The sequence below is a fragment of the Poecilia latipinna genome, unplaced genomic scaffold (assembly GCF_001443285.1).
Source record: "Poecilia latipinna isolate Pla-1442-1.1 unplaced genomic scaffold, P_latipinna-1.0 Scaffold927, whole genome shotgun sequence".
NCBI classification, from domain to species: Eukaryota; Metazoa; Chordata; class Actinopteri; order Cyprinodontiformes; family Poeciliidae; genus Poecilia; species Poecilia latipinna.
The window spans coordinates 634-23,650 of NW_015113543.1; the positions used below are offsets into that span (position 1 = coordinate 634).

Genomic DNA, 23,017 nt, shown 5'->3' on the forward strand with positions numbered 1-23,017 from the left:
AATCACTCCACCAAAACACCCAATTAGGGGTTTTATTTAAACCCTGAATGAATGACAGCTTATTTTACACATAATGTTTGGAAGCGGTGAAAAAAAACAATAAAAATCTTTGGTCGCGTTGTGTGTTGATTCTAAATATCGTCACCAGCTAAATGATCCTCCCCACAGTTTACTGATTGTTCAGGCTTCCAGCCGCGATGAATGCTGGACTGAAATATGTTGTAGTGGAAACTGAGGCCCAGCGGACGGAGGCAGCATGAAACACACAGCTATTCAGACTGACCTCTGACCCACAGGAGCGTGGCTTTGTGATGAACAGAAAAAAGTGTTTTTTTTGTTTTTTTTAAAGCAATTTGAAACAATCAATCTGTTTAATGAAAAAATATGAATAAATCTTCATTTCAAACCTTCAGCAGAGGCAGCCTCTCCCTGCTTGATGTCACACAACTAAAACTTTAGGAAACAGTTCAAAGCGCGCACAAAGTTAACCGGACTTTATGCACACAGTCTGGTTAGTAGGACGGAGAAAAAGGGCCAAGCAGAGAGAAAGTAAAAACATAAAATTATGACAATAAAGCTGAAATAGTACAAGAATAAACTATTTTGAGAATAGTCAAAGTATTAGCAATGTCATGTCATCTTAACGCGACTTTATCTTGCATGACTTTATTATCGTATTAGTACAACCTAAGAGAATGAAGTCATAATAATATGAGAATAATTACAACTTTATTCTCTTATTATTGCAACTTTAGTCTCATAATTTTATGATTTAATTTAAGTCATAAAATTTACTTGAATTAAATAAATTTTAATTGACTTAGTTCAATTCAATTAATTAAGTCAATTTTACTTGACTTATTTAAAGTGATTTATTCTCGTATTTTTTAAATGTATTTATAATTTTCTTAGCATGGTCCTGATGCTCTATGTCAGGCTCAGGATTCAGACCGGCAGACAGAACGTTACCTCATTCAGCTTGGTTTGATCACATGGGAAAGAGAACGTGAACCCCAGAGGTAAGGACGCTCCACTCATCCCCCTGTAGTCCAGGAAGTCAGCAATGCAGTACACAATGTAGTTGAAGAGCTGGGGCACAGATAAAAACAAAGGGAAATTAAAAATAATTACAAGAACATTCAGCCTCAGAAAGCATTAAGTAAAAAAAAAAAAAAAAAAAAAGCCAATAAAGAAATTTAATTTGCTGCGTAAGCAAAAATCACTGAGCTGAAAACTTACACCATGGGGGAATACTATTGCACACCTGCAGAGCTTTTCAAAAGCAGAAGAAGAAAGGCCGCCTTAGGCGAGAACCGCTGCTCTGCACATCACACACACTGATGGCGGGAAGCTGCATTGCAGCCCCAGCTGCCCTGGGGCAGACTGACAGAGGCGGTGCTAGCGTTAGCATTACACTTTACCACCAACACAGGACGAATATCCCTAAAGCTGAGCCACTGCTGGAATATGCAGCTTTTTAAGGTGAAACACCTCGACTGCAGTTCAAGAACGACGGCAATAATCTGACCTGATGTTGAGTATTTATGTCAGTCAGACCAAAATGATTAACCCACTTAATTTTCCTAAAATGGAAAATGTTAAAATATGACTAAATATTCATCTTTTTAAATAATTGAGCTTTTACAATTAGTTGATCCACGTTTAACCAGAAACTTTTACTGAAAAGACGACTTTACTGAGATTTACTTTGATTTATTAAACTATTAAACATCTTGACAGAAAGCAGCCCAGGTCCTGTTTTTAGAATAAATCTGCTCAATCGAGTCCAAAAGAAACTGAAAATGAGACTCCGACAGCAAATGTGCAAAATTATTTTAACATTTTGGATCTGTGATTAATAGAATCCATTTTGTAGAAAAATAAATAACTTTGATGACTATTTGCTTTATTTTAGTTTTCTTAGTTTGTCCCATGCAACAAAAAGTATGGACACCCCTGCCGTAGATATTAGCTTCTGCGCTGGTGCTGTTTGTATTTCCTTCGTTTGTATCAATGCATATTGGGGCATTTTTGGTGTTTGAAATACGAAAATAGGAAGTTAGTATTTTTGGAGCGGGCTTTCAATTTGTCATGGTTTTTAGATATTCTCCTCTGGTGTTTTGATTTATTCACATGAAAACCCACAAAAAACATAAAACATAAAAAGAGGATTTGTGTTATTGTAGTTTTTTTCAGTGTGAACTGAAACTTGAAAAACCAAAAACCTAAAATGATTTTCAGCTTTTTTATTCCCACACCACATAATACCTCCTCCCCCGTGCCCTGCAGCGTGTCCTGATCGATACTGTAGATCTTCTGGTGCATATCCACTTTCTGCTTCTTCTCATTTTTCAGCCGAACGAGAAGAACACGGAAACTGGACCCGCCAAGATCCAAAGCCAAGAAATCTCCTTGTTCTACAAAAAAATAAAATGGAGCAAAAACATAAAAATAAAAACAATTCACATCTAACAGGAGCAAGGTCATATCCGAGTAAGAGGCAGCGGACATCTTGTCTTCCCCCTCACCTGTTCCGTCCGGGGTGGACCTGACGTACGTCGGCAGCATCTTGACGCTGGTCTGGTCGTGCGTCTGCTTGGACAGACCCCGTGCCATCTCCTCCGTCAGCCTCCGCTTCACCTCCAGCAGCTGCTCGCGGCTCAGCCGCAGGGTGTCGAGGACGCGCTGCCGCTCGGCGTGCTGGGTGGCGAGTCGGTAGGCCACCGCCGTCACCATGGCCGCGCCTTTCCCGCTGCCGTGCTGCGACTGCAGGAAGCGCACGTCGCAGTCTGGCACGAGGCGCCGCACCATTTTGTTGAGCTTCCTGGAAAATCTGTTTTCCATAAGAAAAAATGATTTTAATAAACATTGTGCTGTTTCTCGGTGAACTTTCATGCTAGCTAACTTTCCATCAATGAACAAAACAGCACAGATGGCACAGAGGATAAAGCAAACTGTGCTGGTGACTCAAGACATTTAAAAACCCTCACAACTTGTACTAAACAGTTTCATCTCTAATTATTTTAAGCCAGAACGGAGCAAGTAAACTACCCAGAGAAAATCTAATTAAATAGAAAACCGGAATGAATGATTAAATAATACAAGTGTGTTGCGAGTATGAATAATCCATACTTATATTCACAACTGTGTACGTATAAATATGTGTCTACTTGCAGAGTGAAGAACACTTTTGTCCCGTCAGGCTCTCCGAAAAGAGATGGAGCAAGGTGAATTTTAATGAGAGGGGATCAGGGAGGATAATTAGGTCGTGTTCAGTCGACTGGCCCAAAGCCGGCAGTTTAAATTCACCAGAAAAGACGGCTGACATTCAGCCCAACTAAGTCTTTGGCTCCATCCTGAGTATCTAACAGAGGAAATGACGAAGCCCCTGCCAGGGACTGGAGTCCTGCTATGTTTTACTACATGATCACCAGGCTGGACAAATATCTTTGAGACATTGGGAAGAGTAGCAGGCAAATAAACAACTTTGTAAGCTCCAACTCCAAGTCAGTCAGGCAAACACTGATGACAAGGGAGAACTAATCCCCTCTGTGTGAACAAGCTCTAATTATGTAAAGAGAGCTTAAACAATAAACGCAGAGATTACGTGTTCTTGTTGGAACAATTCAATCCACTTTAGCTCAAATACACTCAGGGGGCGCGGAGGGGCACACCGAAACACTCCTCTGTTTATAATCTGGACTCCTCGTTAAAGGAGTGAGACACACAGACACACACATCAATGTTCTGGGTCACTCACTCTGGATGACCCTTGTAGACTGAGCCGTCCACTCCGATGGTGATGCGCAGCTTTTCGGCCGCTTTGTTGTCCCGGATCTGTCGCATCACCGCCGCCAGGGTAGAGGCGCACAGGTGTGCAGCCCGGGTTGAAACGACCTGGCAAATCCTCCGAGTGGCGACGCAGTCTTCAGCAGACGGGTCCAGGCCCAGGCTGCGGAGCGCCTTCTCGGCGCTAGCCAGGCCTTCTTCATCTCTGCAGGTGAAGAATGAGACGTCCAGTTTATTTCTGATCAGATTCCACAGGCAAGGACAGGAATTCAGGGAGATAAGAACTTCACTTGTAAGTAGGGCATGTTCATTTTGATTAATTTCTTAGATTTAACATGTTGAAATTTTAATGCATTTTTTTATTGATACATTTTTTTTTTTCAGACAAAAGTTCCTGCCGGAACCTTTGTAATCCAATGTTTCCGGTATGCCCGTAAATCGGACGTGCAAGCAACATCCTTAAACAGCAATTGATGACAAGGTCGTTCCTCTCGGCCCATCAGGGTTTAATTCCTGCTTCAGAAAATAAACTGATGCTAAAATGAGTTAGCCTGTCAGTGAAGCTATTCAAGACTAAAATCACATCTCAGTCATCTAATGCTAAAGTCGCCGTGCACAGTTCATATTTCTAAAAACGTGTTTTTTCAAATAAGTTTCTGAATCACTTGAAATCACTTTGCATCAATTTCACAGTTGAATAATCTAAAAAAAAAAACAAAAAAAACAACAACACAAAAACAATGAAAAAAAACTAATTGAAAACAATATTTTTAATGTTGAGCTCATAGGTCTAGTTCCTCAATAAATAAGCATCAAAACCGGGTTTTTGAATTTAAAATGTTGATTATGTTGTCAATATATGGTTTGCTTACAATGCGATTAATTACAGACATTGCAATTAACAAGTCCAAATCTTGTAATCGAGTCCCACCACTACCTAGAAGCTTACTTATTTATGCTTAAACACCATTAACGACCCATTATACTTGTAGTGCATCAAATTAGCATTTTAGCAATCCTGAAGAATTAGAACAGATGCAATTACCGGTAAGTAGGACCAAACATTTAACCAGCTTCTTCATTAAAATGACCTGAAGAGGCATATAATGTTGCTTAATGCCACATATGTGATGGGATTTATTGAAAAGCATTAGGAACAATAAGTAAAAAGAATAATTAGAAACATGTGCGTCTACATAAAATGTTGCAAAGACTCTGAAACCAAAAGACATGAACGACTAATACGTTATATATTTTTATGTAAATTTGTTGCAGCTGTCATTTTGATTTTATAGGTTTCTAACTTTATTAAATTTAATAATACTGTTAAATGTTTCTAGATTTAGCAGTATTTAACACACACTCACTTATAAACCGATTGTAGATCAATAGGCGGTGATGGTGTCCCGTCTTTGGACACTCCAACATGCGACAACAGATTACAAAATGAAACTCACAACTCTATAAAGTTTCCTGGTGTTATTCCTGAATTAGCAACAGCTGCCTGAAGTTTTCCAGCAGGCATCCTGATCAGACGCCTAAACCACATCGGCTAACACGTGTTGACGTACGGGTAATCTACATCTGCTGGCCGCTGGTGAAGGTCAGGAAGTCGATGAAGGTTCAGCTCAGCTCTTCATCTTTACGAACCACAACAATAACCAGATTACTCCAGACAGAGCCGCAGTGGATCCATCTCATCCTCAAACTTCTTTCAAACACTTTACAGTAAACCGTCACGTGAGTAAGTGTACTTTGAAGTACAGCTGCACAGAAATCTTAAGCTCAAAACGCCTGGGATCAGACAGCGGCACACGCACACACAGTCGTGTTTTCATCACTTGCGGGGACTTCACATCGACTTCCATTAATTTCTACAGTCTAACCCTTACCATAACCCTAACCATCACATACCTAACCTTTACCCTAAACCTAACCATCACATACCTAACTACTAACCCAAAAACAACAATTTCCCTCATGGGGACCAAGAAAATGTCCCCACAAGGAGCAATATGGTCCTCACAACTCCACATTATATCCCATAAGGATATGAAAACCTGGTACACAAACACACACCACTTCAAAGTTGATCCAACATCATTTAACTTCTCTCTTCGATTACGGAGTGCCTTCCGAAGCCAAGCGTTCTCGTCAGTGTCGTTTGCTTAAAGGACGAGCCGTTCCAGACCTCCAGCACGTTCTTTTCTTCTCATCAGAAAGCCGCAGTTTGATCTGTGCTTTTTTATCAGTCACAAGAATGGAGCTCCGCCACCACCTTCTGCATTTGCTCTCATTAACTCTCCTATTTATAGCAGCCCTGGATAACGGCACGTCGGCCTCCTGGGAAGCGTTCTTCACTTAGCTGGATGTTTCTCACCGTTGCGCGTGTTTTTCTCTGTGCATACCAAACTGTTGCATTGACCTCAGGTTGTTTGCACACAGCATCGCGGGTAGATTAGTCTGGGTTTTTTACTCCGTGAAGGATGGCACATTAAAAATAAGAACTACTGCAAATGGTCTGTATTGTCAGCACAGTTTCTCATTAATTATAGTTAATTTCACACGTTTAATTATTTGCAGATGAAACTATGAGCTTGCAAGCACCTTTTTTCTCTCACTGTCTTAACTTAAATTAGACCAAACTTCTCTTGGTTTAGCTCAGTCTGAATTGCCCAAATTATTTATGTTTGCTAAATTCTTCAATAATAAGTTAAATAATGTCAGATTTGTTTATTAATGTCTTCAAATCAGAAGTTTACACACATTTCCTCAGAGTTTGGAAGCATTGCCTTTGAACTTCCACAAACATCAGACAGTACAGGCCCATTCAACCAAGTCGAATGTTTCTGAAAAGTCAATTTATTTGAGGAACTTTTTATCACAATGTGAAAAATGTAAAATAAAATAATTATGCAAAGATCGTTTTCTTTTTTTGTTATTTATTGTCATATCGAACTGGTTATTTGATACTTTATACATTAATACTTATGTTTGTTAGTCTTGTTCTGTCTGTTAGACTGAAATATTTGTTTTGTATCCACTAACTGGTGAATAAAAAAAATATTTTAAAATCATTGTTTCTGTTATTTATGATTTTCTGCTTGTAGTTGATGAAACACAGCTTTTAAAATTAAAATATTACATTAAAAATATTTTTCAAAAAGAGAAATGTCTCAAAAGAATCTTTAATAAAAATCTTTAATAAAAGTTATTTTCTAAAGGCTCTCTCCTTTGGGGACGACTAACAAGGCTCATAGGAACATATATTTTGTTGAATACGACTGCAGTTTGCTGTAATTTTGTCCCATTCCTCCCTGACAGAAGTCAGGTGTCACTGGATAGGCACAAAACAGGGCCTGACATTGTCAAAGTTTGCTATTTATGAAACACAAACTTGACGAGAAAATATGTGATCTCTCTCTCAGTCCAACTCTGACCCATCCATAGTGTGCGCTTGTTTTGGAGACAGGGAGATGGTCACTGATTGACCCCATCATCAGCATTCAAAAACACATTGTTCCACATGCTTCATTGGTAAGACTTAACTACACATATGCTACAAAAAAGAACAATAAGGCAGCTAGAATATAAACTAGCTTAGCATTAAAGTTGGGAAGTATAAAAAGGTATTTTTTTCCTCTGCTTATCATAAATTCTGTTTAATCCCAGTGCCATATTTTTGTTCTGCAGACACCAGAGAAAGTACAGAGCAGGATTAGACGGATGGGATTAAAGAGTCTCCAGCTGCTTTCAGATCAAAGTTTGGCCAGAAACACCCGGCCACTAATCCTCCTTTTTGGGACATTTTGTCTTTATCTATTCGGGAAAAAAAATAAAATAAAATACTGGTGATGCAGTAAAGGAAGGTAAAACGATCGAGCAAAAAAGAAAGTTGAGTGTCTGTGATTCATGGAGATGACGGACATGTAACCACTGCGGACATGTCCGCAGTTTCGCCACATCATGTTCATCCTCCGATCCAATAAAACTAAACCGGCAGACGCATTTTAAACACAAGCATTTATAATAGATGATAGTCCATTAACCTTAATTGTGAACTTTTTTTGACTCTCATCTTTTTCTCTATTGCATTTTGTTGCATGGTACAACAGCAATAACAAACAGCATTGTCTTTCATCTTTTATGTATGAGAAATATTTAAAAATTCATTAGAAAAATACCCGAAATTACATGAAGCATTAACACAACATCACACGCTTGTCTAGGTTTGTGATGTTGAATGAATAGCTTGAAACTGTCGAGAGCCATTGAACCGATTCCTTCATACTGTATACTTTAGGGTTGTTTTTATTTGGACATCATTTATGAGAACATCGAACAAATACTAACTTGTCGCTCTCAATGGCGTAGATGTAGTTGGTGCTGAAGCATCCAGAGGTAAGAAGCTGTGGCGTGGTCTGTCCCTGGAACAGCAGCTGCTTTCTGGCCATCTTCACCAAGATGAGACGCACCAGCTCCCCCATGTACAGCCCGCTTATCATCTTCTCAAACCTGAGAAAGGTACAGACAAAAAACACACCACATACCAGATATTTACATACACTGAATAAAAAGATACAAACTTGTTTTTTCTCACTTGTGGGAGGACATCCAAAAGGTTTGACCCAAGTCATACATTTTAAAAGATAGTTATCCCTGATGTACAAACGTCCTCGTTAAGTTTTCTGGCATCTAGCAAACAGAAATAATTTTGGTAATTCTCACTGAGCTAAAACGAAAAAAAAAGGTTGGATCGGTTTTAACTTCAGACACCGAGAAAAAAAAGTGTTTGTGGCTTATTTATCAGGTGTATGCAAACATCTGGTCTGAACTAAATGGATCGAATTCATGATGCCAGAACTTCTCAATATATTCTCCACTTGCACTTTAATTTCCAAAAGGCAGCCTCTGCAAGGTAATTCACATTTAGAATCAGAACTGTTTTAGTGATGACACATGCTGATAAGACATCTGTCTGGGAGATTTTTTTAATAAGATGAGAGAATAAATTAAGATGCGAGAACACAAAAATACCATCTGGGTGACATTTCTTTGCAAATAAAATGATCAATTATAACTCTTGCTTAATTTAAGGAATGCTGTATAGACTCACAAGTGCGTATTGTGGACGGCGCACAAGTCTTCACATCCACCTTGTGTCTGGCAAATCATCAGCTCCATTTCCAGTAAAGATAACTAAATAGGCATTAAAGCTGCATGTTTCTGCATTTCTTAAGGACAGCTCCAATCGACCTTTTTTTAAGCCATTCTGATTTTAAAATACATAATTATAGAGAAGACGTTCACAGAAAATGTGAGAGCTGAATATGACTTTCAAATTTAATTACAGTGCAGGCTCGCAAAACTTGAACCCACATGCTTTGGGGCGAAGGGTCTTGTTTAGAAAAGGCAGCACAAGGAATTACAGCAGAAAGAGCGAAATGGAACGCCCCCCACATTTATAAATAAACACTTGCTCACTGTCCACATGTAGCCAGGTCTTTATAAAAACTAAAAATATACATATTGTGCACTCTGGATTGGTTTCATCCACATGAAACCTGCACCAAAATGCTCCAAGCACTGTTTTAAACATGCCAAACCCCTAGGGGGCAGTGTAGCTCCAAGCTAAAAACAATGTCAGTCGATCAGATTGCTACTACTTCCTGTTACGAATTAAACATAGCGCCAGGAGGTTTGTTTGTGTGGTCAGATATATAGCTAGAACTACTTTTAAATAGTATATTAGAATATAAAGTTGTTTAAATGCAAAACAATGCCCTAAATCTCCACTTTGCCGTCTACTCACGAAAACACAAATATGGAGTTTTCTTAAATATCCACTTTAGTTGTAGTTTTTATGAATAATTGTTTTCAGTGGTATTAAACAGAGTTTGTGTGTACATGAAAGGCCAAAACGCATAAAAATGTATTTTTTTTTTCCAGATATCCAGCTACGCGATGAGTGAAAGACAATTCAGGTTTGACTGGCATACTGGTTATAAATGTGTCCTTACTTTACAGTCTTATTATTGTTTCTCTGTTTTGATATTTTTTAACCTAATTTGTAGTTCCATTTGCCTTTAACTTGATGTTACCACATGTGAATTTCTCCACTGAGGGACAATAATGGATATTTAAATTCTATTCACTTCATTGTTTTGTTATACTTTGCTGCAATGCATCAAGTCAGAGCGACTGAAGGAAAATTCCTATCACACCTTTCAGAGTTCTGGTTGCAAAAACACAAACAAAAAGTGAGCTTTGTGGTTGTATCAAGACAAAATGAGCAAGTTCTATGGTAATTTAATGCTGAATATAGCAAGTGTGGATGACTCCGTTGTCGTTTGTGACTGACGGTGAATGTTTAGAATATTTCATGCAGAGATATGCTGCCCAGCATAATGGTAAAATAAATAAAAATACAAAAAAAAGTTTAAGAACTTCAAGTTGCTTCCAAGTAGGACAAGGAGGCAGAGTTGGATTGGTTTCAATCCACTAGGCGAAAGTTTGTTTATTTGTTGCATCTTACATTTCTTCTTGTCAGTATTTGAAAGTCTGAACAGCCTGAAAAGGCTCCGATGAGCATATTAAATTGAACTGACTGCGTTTTAAAACGCACTCTTATCAAGGCTACCCTCCTTGCAATTTTCTTCCACAAGGAATAAACTAATAGAGCGTATAAGTGCCGTATTCACTGTTTGCTTATAAGTGCCTACAGGTAAAGTGGGAGGCCGTTATCAAATTGACAGTTAAAAAATAAATAAAACCCTCCCAGCTGAGGTATAAATAAATAAGCAGAATGTATCCAGCTACAGTAAATGTGATCAGATTTTGGAGGCTTCACAACAGCAGCATGTTTTATATCAGAAGAATAAAGCAATTTTACACTTTCATTTCAGACAGACTGAAAGGCAAAAAGAAAATTAGAAACAAATTCTGCCAAAAATAAATAAAAGGACCAACAAAATATTTAATCGCAATTAAGTAAAAACTGATCACATTTAAAAAAAAATTTCTTAATGTACTTTAACAGAATTTTTTTTATTGCTAGTATTCTAACAAGCATTGTGTTTTATGGACAGGATAAATACAATAAATATCTCGTGAAATAGTTGCTTAGATGTGCTATTAATTTTTTAAAACTGGAATTAAACACAGAAAAAACTTGTTTTCATTATAGGAGTCGATTAAAGGTACCGATTTCATTTTTTTAAAACAGATATAACCATTTCATGGTTCAAAAATTATTTTATACTTCTGTACTGAAGTGCATCATGGATTAATTTAAACCTGATGGGCGGAATGTGGGCTGCGTGACATCACCACGTAAATCCCGCCTCGTGGCTTCCTGCTGGAGGGCAACAAGCTGCTCGCTCATAATGACCACCACCGGTGTTAGCTGTCAAGTTGTCAACATAAATGTATGTGTGATATGTAAAACGAAAATAGGACTGTAGTGCTCTGCTACTAATTGTCAACACTATGACTACATAACAAGGTCAGGAAAAAGTTTTAATTAAAAAAGAAAATAGCAGGGGAAATAGGTCAGTTATGCTATCTTGACTTTGACAACTTAAAGATGTAGAGGTGATGTGTGTTTCAGTTTAATTAAAAAATATAAAAAGGCGATCCACACACCAACTCTGACAGATCATCAGCAGAGCAGGTGTGTAAATTAGCTAATCAACCAATCTAATTGACCAAAGCTATCACATGTTAATAGTCACATAATAAACATCAAGCCTCGAAACATAAAACTGTAACGGACTTAATGTTCTGTTCTGTGTGGGAAATGTTTGAGTGTTTTTAGTTGTTGAATCCTGACACGTTAGTGGCGTTGTTGTCAGTCAGTTGCTACGGTGATGAGCTTGTGTGAGGCATAGCCGACACAGCGAGCGAGAAAAGAAGAGTGAGTAGTTTTGAGTTGTTCTAAATGGTTTTTATGCATCATTTTCAATTCAAGTTAAACTACAGTTGAGCAAATGTGAGAAATTTCTGGATGTAAACAATAACATGCAACAAACCCTGACGTCTGATTGGCTGCTTCAAACAGCATGCCAAGACAACTTCTTAATGCTATGACTGCTGTGCCCGGCAAATAAATAACACCACCACTTTAAAAAGAACAGCTGGGAAACACTGACCCTCTCTAAGGGTCAGGGACTCTCTACAGCGAGGGTCCGCCCCTTGAGGGCTGGGATCCTGCAGCCTTCAGATGCGTCTCTGCTTCAACACACCAGTCAAATAATCAGGTCATTAGCTTGACTCTGGAGAACTTGACTGCATTGCTGAGGAGGTAACTCAGCCATTTGATTCAGGTACACAACCAAAAGTTGCAGGACACCGGCTGTGGAGTTGAAGACCCCTGCCCTACAGTGTTAAGAGGAAGTGGGATTAAGCCCAAATCAAAATAAACTCACTTGGTGGTTTTGGAGTTAAGGCGTCTGGAGATTGAAATGTTCCCACTGGCCCCTCAAGTCAAATCTTATCTCAACTTGACTTGGTTTACTTGCAATGAGGATTACTGAGGATTAATGAACGTCAGATGTACCATCCAGGATGAAGCCTGCAGCATCGTTTTAGTTAATGCCCCCCCTGCTGGGATGAATTTGTGACTAAGTGCTTTAGGTCTTGAAAGAGGAGGAAGTTCAGATTGCAACTCAGGAAGTTTGAAGGCCATGCTCTGTCGTGCATTATATGCAGCTGGTGGAAGTAGGGATACGGGCCTGATCATGACAACATAAAGACTGTTGCAAGGCACCAAGCCTGAAGTCTACAACATATGCAACTCAATAACTGAGTGACCAACATCCCAAACGTACGGGACAGTAACTGTGATTGACGCTTTGATCTCAGCAGTAAATGATGTTACGGATGAGGACCGTGAGAAGGTTAGTCAGTACTCAGAGCTAAAGTGAAGTCGAAAAGGGAAAAACAATCCAGATTGTTTCTGTAACACTCAAAAAAAAAAAATCCTGTAGAACATAAATTATTAATCTACATATATAAAACGGTGTGGAGATGAAGATTTCTGATTATGCATATTTATTCTGCAGCTACTGCCGTGATGAATTCAGTGACACTCACAGCTGCTTGCCAGGGTTCAGCGAGCCAGCGTCGATTTCCCGGTCGATGTCGGTGCGCAGGTCTTCCAGGGCGCCGTCGTCTCCAAACGCTCCCCACTCTGTGTTCACACACATCTGCCCCTCATCGCCGTCCATCAGCTGGAGGTTCCTCATCTGCTCCATGTAACACGCATTAGTGCCCGTTCCTGGAGAGAAATGGTGTTACCGTGACGATGGCTGATTAACAAACATAATACAGTTCTAAACAGCATCTACAGATTACTGCCCTGTAAATACGTCTGACGTGGTTGAAGCTCTACTTTGTGGACCGTTATTTACATCTGGACATATTGAGATAAGTTTCGTCTTTGCTTAAATTGACTTTATATTAAACTGATCATAGGATCATCAAATACAGAGTTTGAGTTTTGTCCCAGTGTTGGGCTCGATATACGTTCGACATTCATCTGCTAGTGTTGTTATGGAGTTAGAGCTGGCAGGTTAGGAGTGACTCGCATGTTGTGTTTTATGACATAACAGACAGCACCTCCACCCAAAATGTGGAAAACGTCTTATTATTTTAGGTTTTGTCCATTTGAAAAATCCAAACTTTATTTTAAGTTCATTTATTCAGAGGGGGGGAACAAAACACAGGGTAAGAAATAATAGTTTCTGACAAAACCAGCAGTGGGACCCCAACCAATACACACAAACTAAACAAAGCATTTCAACTGAGCTTCCATAACTTCCTGTTTTTCTTGAAGCTCAAATATGATGCAGCACAGAGACCCCTCTTCAGCTAGTAAATCTCTAATATGTAGCACATAAAATGCAACAAAGTGAAATGACACTTTGGGTCAATTTAAATATCCCAGAGCGTTGCAAAGGACAGAAAGAGTAAGAGCCATACAGGCGGAAAAAATACTTTTTATTGATTTCATTATGGAAATATGCCTCTACATTAGCATGTTCCTATATGTAGCAGCTCGTTCCCTGAATGCCCTCAGAGTGGGGCATTAGGCAGAGTTAAAACTCAACGGCAGAAACTTCAGAATCAGCAGTGATGTGCAGCTGTTCCTGGCCTGCAGGCGTCCCCTCAATTAACAAGCGCTGCTCACAGGAACCTTTGTCGTCCAAGTACAATATGCACTTCACCGTGATCTTGTTCGTGTCATTTTCAAACAAATATTCCAAAATTGGAAAGAACAACTTTAATGATGTGAGCACCGTCTGCCTTTTTCCATCACATTAGCCAAGTTGACTAGAAATGGGGACTGATGAGAACGGGACTGATTGCCTGCTGGGGAGGCAGAAGAGACATGGAATCAATCCAGGATTTCATTTCTTTAGCCTGGTGGAAACAAGTAGATTTGTGACATTTGGATTGATTTTGTCTCAACTGCAGTTCAACATTGACTTAAGTTTGATCCATCTGGAGCGGGTGGTTGGTGCAGATGGAGACTTTTCATTTTTAATCAGGGTAAAATTATCGATATTTTCTTACAATGGAAAATGTTTAGTATGGCAAAGTATTCGTCTTTTTTACAACAGAGCTTGTATAATGAGTAGAGCCACGTTTATCCAGGCACTTTTACCGAAAGGCCGTCTTTGCTGCACCCAAATCTGCTTGTTTTTTTCATTTGTTACATTTGGCTAATTATAGCAACTATTTTTTTTTAAATGTGATCCAAGTCCTGTTGTTCAACTGAGCCAAGATTTACCCCAGAAAACTTGCTAAGCCCGGTGGTTGGTGCTAGGCCAGTCATTCATCCAGCGGCCCATCGTGTTTTTGAGTTAAAAAATGTTTAAAGTTGACAAGAAATTTGAAAATATCACTTGATAATTATGTGCTGTTGAAAGATTGCAAGATTAATACCTGAACACCAACTATAAAGTCTTTAAAAATGCAAACATTTTAAAAAGACTTTAAAAAATAAGCAAGGTTTAGCCTGGCGGGGGCACAAGTAAAGCCTGGTGGTCTGCCAGGCTTATGATACACTGGGAGAAACCTTGTGAGCCCAAAGGAAACTGAAAACTATATGACTTTCTTTTCATACAGCAAATGTGCACAATCCTTGTTAAATTTTGCATCTACAACAAATGCCATCCCTTACAAAGACAAAAAAAGAAAAACAAACAAAACATAAATTAAACAATTTACTTGATTTTAGTTTTATTTTTACTTTTTTGTCACGAGTACTTTTGACTCAACAGTTTTGGCCCAAGTAACAAAAAGTTTGGAAACCCTCGAACTGGTAACACGTACCTACATGGTGCAGTTAAATAAATAGCCACAAACACGCAACACAAGTTCCATCAGGAACTTGGTTTTTCATGCAAGCAGCAGAAAAGTGTGAAAATTAACCAGAAGAAACGATTCAAACAGCAACGTCTTCCACTAAAAATCTGTTGTTTTTTTCTCTCCAAACATCTAAGAGCAGTCGCAAGCACCCAAATGTTTCATGTAGTAAATTAATTTACAAAATGGATAGCAATTTCTATCATAATGTGGGTTAATAATTAGTTATAAGATGTTTAAAAGCCATAAAAAGAGTTTTTGAATATTTTCAGTCCTTTTCATTATTTGTTGCATTTCTTTAGAAAAGAAGAAGGGAAAAAACATGTTGTTAAGCGTAAACAGATGAGCAAAACATGCAAATGCAATTAAATTCATGAAAGAGCGAATGTAAATACGAGTTCAACCTTCTTCCCTTCTGCTTTTAACAATCTGGGTGTTATGTTTAGAAATGCAGCATGATTGAATGACAAACACTGCGTGTGTATTTGTGTGTGCGCTAAATCAACGTTAAAGTGTTGAAGAAACATAAATGCCCGCGGCAGGCCAGGTTACGACCTGGGTTTATTTCAGCCTTCACCCTCGAGTTTCTCTGAATAGCCTCGGCAGATTATCTATAATCTTGCTAAATGCTGATATTTTGAAGTCAATACAAACAGAACACTTGAAGCCAGAGTGACCTAAACGCCTCAGAATGATTTTCTTTCCTTGGCAAATTGCCTACTTGGTTTTCTTCCCCTCCCTGATTTCTGCTTTCATAACTCAAAATGTCGAAGGGCCTTCATCTTCACTTTACCTATAATCACAGTCAGATTGCACTTACCCACTATAAGGCCAATTTCACAGTGACGGTCGTCAAAGCCGCAGGTCATCATGGTCCCCACCGTGTCGCTGATCACTGCCATGATGTCAGTGTCGAAGTCCTGCAATGAAAGTTTGTTTACGAGCTAAAGCTGGAGGTTCTGGAGAATGAAATTAAAAATGTAGACACACCTTGATTAGAAACAACGAAAACTGCGAGGATGTCAGAACATTTACCGTATTTTCCGCACTATAAGGCGCACCTTCAATGAATGGCCTATTTTAGGACTTTTTTCCGTATATTAGGCGCACCGCAGTGCTTCATACTCTATTATTACACATCCACATTTACAAGGATATGGTCCCCCAAGTACTTTATATAGTAGGCTGGCCCAGTCGTTGTTTCACTCACGGTGTTGGTGTTGCGATATTATGCCCAACTGCTTTCTGGGTAACACAGACCAACCGACACGCTGCCGCCGCTGTCTCCGTCTCTGTTCCCCTGCCCCTCCCCCCTGGCTTTAAATGTATTATCAAACTTTATTAACAAACCAGCGTTCTGACAACTATCCCAGCATGCACCGCGCACTTCTTCTACGGGGAAAAAGAAGTTGGCGGCTGCTTACCGTAGTGGACCAACTACGTAAGCAGCCTACTGCATGTCTGTGTAAACATGACGTCTTTCATTTCGATCTGAGTTAATTAGCGTAGCATTTCTGCCGGATTTTCACAAAATATCAGCCACGACAATGGACAGGGGAACCAACAAGTTTATGTCATCTTTTTTGGATGAAATCAAGGTGTTTGAGCCACGGGATGCCTCCAACATTGTGCGCGTCACAACTAAATGCTACCGGTCATGAGGAAAACAGCAGATCCTCACACCCTCAGCATAAATATACTGTGGACAAGATCACTGATGCCTGTTGTTCTTGCAAGGCTGGGGGCATTCATGGTTTTGACGGTTACTTTTGGAATCAGTGATTTCTGTTGTTGGCAAATGTTTGAGTGTGCCTAGGCCTGATACCTGGTGCTAGCGTGGCTAACACGATTACAGTTTCGTAAACAGCATTTTTAGGTAAAATAAAATCTTTAATGCATGTCAGATACGGTACACATTGCATATTGATCTGCTCAACTAACTTAAGACCGTGTAACAGACAGGCTTCAAGGTGTAGAAGTTGTATCCGTACTGCCATTATGCTGTTCTTAGCTAAAAGGTTTTCATAATGGATGTATTAATTATTGACTTTCGTTTTTTTCATTCACTAAACACAAAGAAAGCAAAGCAATAATACTTACACCAGCACACAGTCCTTTGTTCTTATTGATCCTACGACGGTTGAGAAGCAAATGCGGTCGTGCCCAAGCTTTGATCCAAGCAAGGCATCCCGTTTCAGATTTTGGAAATCTGTGAATTTTAGTTTCACAAATACGATCAGGATGCCTGACATCGCCTGTGCAGATTCCCCACCGACAGTGGAGAACCATTCTTTTTCGAGTCCTGACGCAAAAACTTTCTGCCGGTCTTGTGTCACAAGACCTGTCTGCTAGTCCACAATGTACATTAGCATGTGTTTACTACAGTAGCTTGTTTTTGTGAGACGGTCACCACGTGGTCGCTGCGCTGTGACGTGAAATGGGCATTAGCCAATGAAACGCGGACCCTGTGGTAAGGTTCACTGCTAGACCTGTTGCAGTGGTCTATATATGGACCAACATATATATGTTGGTCCATATATAAGGTGCACCGGATTATAAGGCTCACTGTCAGCTTTTGAGGAAATTGAAGGTTTTTAGGTGCGCCTTATAGTGCGGAAAATACGGTAATTCAAACAATGCTTCGACCTTAAGCAGCAGGATGCATCTTTTATAAAATATAAAAATATATACATTTATTATTATTTGCAGCAACGTGTGGATGGATGGGGTTGGGGCAAAAAGCCCACATTTGCTGTTATCTCTGTAATCAATGACGAGTTGTTGCTGGATGATGTTTATTTATTCATTACATTTTTGCCTGAACTGTCCCCATGTCATGTATGGTATGAATCAGATGATGTGTGGTGAAAAGAAAATCAAAAATCTAACTCCTGTGCCTTTTCCCAGGGGTAATTAGAAACAACAAATCAGAGCTGGGAGGCGGGCTTTAATGCTGTCAATCATGCCCATGTGCGCTCTTGCTCTCTGCTATGATACAGTTTCTCCCCGCCAGTAGATGATGGCGGATAAACGGTTTTCCTGTAACAGTTAATTGTTTCTCCACCATTAGCACATTTAGCAGCGCATTCACAAGGTTGATTGACAGCACCAAGACCCGCCTCCTGTGTATGGTTGGTTGGTTTTGTTCATTTCCTCAGGTGACAATAGTAGCTCAGACTGATCTTTTCACAGATCAGATCATGTGTTTCAAAGCATACCGGCACAACACAGTGACAGTTTTATAAAATATGCAAAAAACATTTATTTTTTATAAAAGTTACATACTGCCGCTTTGGCTTTTAGGATTTTTCTTTTCTTCCAGATTTTTATTTTCCACATTTGATGTAAATTTGACATTCAGATGTTGGGCATCATTGATTGCTGACTGAGTGTTAAAGTTCCCAGCAGGCGTCTGGCTGGTCATCAGCCACCTGAACAGGAGGCGTGCTGAGACATACTCACTTCTGCCAGCAGCTCTGCTTCACTTGCACAGAACATTTAAAGTCAAAAACAAAATCTAAAGTCATTTCACTCCTGCGGTGACTGCCTTCTTTCATCTACCCCAACTATTTCTCAATATTCAAACTAAATCTCCAGTTTGCAACCTGCACAATAAACAAGCGGTTCTGTATAATTGTGCTCCGTCTCATTTCAGAACCATTTTTGGCTGGCAAAACGAGAGGGTCCCGTGTCCTCAATCCGCAGCGCAGACGTTTTTGATCTCTCTGAAACGTTTTTAGTCTGGATGACGTGCCTGTAACATACATCTGTCGGTTCTGATGGCAGCACAGGCCCAGAACAAACAGAATGGCTCTGGTTGAACATGACTCGTGCCCCGAGGTTCTCAGAGCTCAAACATTTAGTATGCAGTTGGATCGCTTCGATTTCACTTTATGTGTTCTGGATGTTCAAAGTTCAAAAGAAGAGTGAATGTGCTGATCTGCAGCGGATTCTCCAGCGGATGTAGAAAGCCAACAAACTCCTGAAAAAAGTCTGCTCTAGTGACTTTCAAACACTTAAAGGAATGTCTACATTTTAAATCTTTACATAATGTGACCTTTAACCCAAACAATTCAACCGAAAACTTTAAGGGGGGGAGGAGGGGCGACTAGAATATTGAGCAACACCCTGTTATGACTGGACATGATTGCTTGTATTTTGCTTTGGGTTTAATAATCAGACAATGTGCAGCTGGCACCAAGCTCTCACACAATCACACAGTTCATAAAAAGCTGTGTGTCGTTCGTGTTGAAGCCAGAGCTGTTCTGTAAAAATGGTCGACTACAATTCCCCCAAAACCCCGCAGACGTTTTGGAGAAACGCTCCCATTTCTGGGAATAACAGCTTTGTGTCCAAAGGTGTTGTTTTCTTTTACCCCTCGTTTTTTGATGGACTTTCTCAGAAGGCTGACCACATCGTTCCCTTCCACTCCACTCAGCCTGAAGCCTTTGGTCCAAGAAATCAGAACGCTCTGAAAAAAAAAAAGATAAAGACAAAGAAGAGTCAGGACTCATTTCAGGTTTGCTTTGTCAAACCTTTCAGGCTTTCAGATTAACTTTATTGTCCTTGAGGGGCAAACTTGCTTTGCAGACAGCAGGACAGCCAAAGATAAATACATAAAGAAAATAACAAAATTAGAAACACACCACAACATCCAGTTTTCTACCACCACAGTTTGTTTAGGCTTATCTCAACTTATTTCAATAGTAAACGTCTTTACTCTCAGGAATCACTTTACAGCTGCTTTTTGTTCCGTAAAACAAAGAGGGGCTCAGAGTTCGCAGACAAGTCGTGGAGCCGTTGTACTCTGGAACACCGAAAGCTGCAATAAATGTAATTAGAACCTGACAAAATGTAGCAACTGCACCACATTCATGTACAGCTGCCATGACGAGCCAGACGATGGAGCTCTGGCTCACTGGAGAACTATTTGAGTCTGACGTTGGCATTTTGAGGAAAATGTGGCACGTCAGACTTAAAATGTGATCGGGGCCCCAACAAGGAGCCGGAAATTCAATTTTGAATTTGGATAGAAAAATTGTCCCTTATTTTTCTTCATATTAATGGTTTCGAAGACATTGAGTGGCACGCCAGTGGCTATGACTTCATCATTTCCTGTGCACCTATTTTTATTTATTTTTTTTTTACTCTTGCAATTTGATCTGCATTTTCAGGAAACAACAGGTGACTATTTTCTTCTCATTCAGCCTGACTTGCAACTTCTGGCCTTCAAATCTGAAATAAGATAAGTTTATATGACAAAGAATAGACTGAAATCCTGTGTCCATCTTTGTTGTTTCAGTCTGAAATTCAAAACAAGCATTTGTGCCAAGTAGAAATTACTTAGCAGCTTAAAGTTGCAATACATAAGCTTTATAAACAATTTTTTTTACTGATTTGTTAAAACTGCTGCTATGTTGTGGCAGTATAACATGAAATAAACAATATGTGAAAAAGAAAAACTGAAGATCACTGAGATTATCTTCAGAGACGCTACCAACCCAAACTATTCTGAAAAGAAAAAGGGTCAAACATTTGAGTTTCTAGTTGTGCAAAGCAGGTAGAAAACCACCCAAGAAAAAAAGTCAACTCTTTACAAAAAACATTTTAAACCTTCTACTTGGAAATATTCCACACCTTTGTGGTGATCTGTTAAATACAATCTCTATAAAATACAGAGTTTTGGGGTTGTAAAGTTTGAAAAAAATGTTCAAGAACTTTTTGTGTTCACCATCAAAGTGTCAGTGGATTTAAAAAACTTGGTTTTCAAAGCAAAATTCCCAAAATTCCTCTTCACACTTTGTCCATGAATTCGAAAGATGTTTTCAATGAGCTGTCAGGTTTGCAGAATGAGATGCAGCAACAATCAGACTTCAGTGCAGAAAACATTTAAACGCATTAGAGAAGACGACAGTTTCTAGACCAAAGGATTCCCAGTCACAACACAAATTTGAGTTTGAAAAGTGCATCTGTCTAACGAGTCAGATTTCAAGGAAAAACTATATTGAAACAGTTTCTAACCGAATGAGAGGAGGATAATTGCGAGGAAAGAAGAAATAATAATAATAATAATAATAATAATAAGAAGAAGAGCTCATCAGAGATTAGAGAGCTTCATGGCTCAAACGCTGTGGCACATATGGTCTGGGAAAACAACAGGATGGAGGGTCTGGTTGCCTTGTAGTACAGATGGCAGATTCTGGAGCAGATTTGTTCTAGAAAAGGAGGAAAACAAGGCATGTCCTTGTTGTACGTTGACTTTATTAAATTAATGACAGAATGACGTCATACGGAGGCTACGCATCAGACTGGACAGGCCACAGGCGGAAAAATCGATAATAAACTGAATGCAAGGGACAGAGGAAAAGGGTCAAAAGGAAGAAGAGAAGCCAGTTAACTGTAACTGTAATGACAACAATTATGGCAATAATAATAATAATAATAATAATAATAGTTAAATGGGACCTAAAGAAGCTGTTGTGTCTCATTCATCCTTAGACATACCAGTAGCAAATGCAGAAAAATACTTTTCCTGTACAACTATCACACCTTAGATGAAGCTAATTCCATTTCATCTGTCACTAGCCATTTTCTGACCATATAAATGTGCAAAATGAAATTGCAAAAATAAATTTAAAAGGAAACATGACGATTTCAAAAGAACTCTTGTTTTTTAACAAAGTTTTTTGCGCTAGAATGAGGTGTTTTTTGTTTTGATTTTTTCCTGGCCATATCAAAGTAGATTTATTTTGTAAAAACACAATGGAAACACTTTTTCACATCACACGAGTCACGTGATCAACAGTTGGATGTTACTACTGGCAAAAACAACAAAGAAGATGACAGGAGGATGATGGTTTCATTTGTTTTTGAACAGTGAGAAGCCGGCTCCACCAGAGCTCTCACTGCATCACACAGTTCATAAAAAGTTCTGTGTTACTTGAACATGTTGAATCCATCGCTCTTCTTCTTCTGTAAAATGGCCGCAGACAATTGTGTTTTTTCAGCATCAGCAAAATATCAACACAGTTTTGTAAACATTTGTACTGGAACGCAGCTGGAAGTTGTTAGTCTTTTAGTCATCGAAAACGGTTTATAATTTTATTTTATTTTGACTTGCTGGAAAATGAATTGTCTGCTGAGACGTGAATAACCATCTGAAGCTTGATAACTGCAGGATTTTGTCTGGTTCCACTGATATTAGCTGTGAGTGTGTTTGTATATTCCTGCATCTAAGAGTGCACAGAAACGGAGGATAAATTTCACATCAGTGCAATCAGGGACAAACGCGCCACAACGCAACTACCCCAACAAGAGAAACTGTTGTAATAGTAGTAGCCCACTTCAACCCCTTCACATCCCTCTCAAAACGATAAGAGGTGCCAGCAGACAGGTCACCACACCCAGCCAGTCATCATCCCTGCAGCAGGGAGCCTGGGCTGCAGTCTGAAGGAAAACTATTCCAGGAGCATTCTGTGTTGCCATTTTTCTTCAAAAGTATCAAAACATCAATCACACACTTGTGGGTGGGACAAAAAAAATCTAAAGGCTCCTCGAGGAAAGAAAGGTGAAAACACCCTCACAGCTCTAGTAACCTGCCTGATTTCCTCCCACATCAAGATGAAATCAACTTGTTGAGGACTGGGGGCGAAAAGAAAAGGGAGAGAAAAACTTCAAAATAAACCAGAACAGGAAATGGGCTTGTTCTCAAGACCAAACTTAAAATAAAAAAAAATTATAAAAAAAAAAAATCATTGTCAAAAAAAAATAAATTAATTAAAGAAAAGTTGATGAATAATTAATTAGTGCTTTGATTTTTGCTTTATGTATCAAGCCAGTTACTTTGGAGCATTCAGCT

General features: G+C 39.2%; 1 protein-coding gene across 1 annotated transcript in view; it reads right to left on the bottom strand.

Annotated features, from left to right (window-relative positions):
* Positions 1 to 930: 930 nt before the first annotated feature.
* Positions 931 to 23,017, bottom strand: part of hk2 (hexokinase 2) — a 47,579-nt gene continuing 25,492 nt past the window's right edge. The window contains exons 5-12 of the mRNA XM_015049129.1: positions 19,535 to 19,630; positions 15,980 to 16,079; positions 12,883 to 13,066; positions 8,143 to 8,304; positions 3,761 to 3,994; positions 2,529 to 2,833; positions 2,269 to 2,417; positions 931 to 1,089 (exon numbers count right to left, since the gene is read on the bottom strand). Of these exons, the coding sequence (XP_014904615.1) occupies positions 946 to 1,089; positions 2,269 to 2,417; positions 2,529 to 2,833; positions 3,761 to 3,994; positions 8,143 to 8,304; positions 12,883 to 13,066; positions 15,980 to 16,079; positions 19,535 to 19,630 (1,374 nt within the window). The 3' untranslated portion in view covers positions 931 to 945. The remainder of the gene's footprint in view (positions 1,090 to 2,268; positions 2,418 to 2,528; positions 2,834 to 3,760; positions 3,995 to 8,142; positions 8,305 to 12,882; positions 13,067 to 15,979; positions 16,080 to 19,534; positions 19,631 to 23,017) is intronic.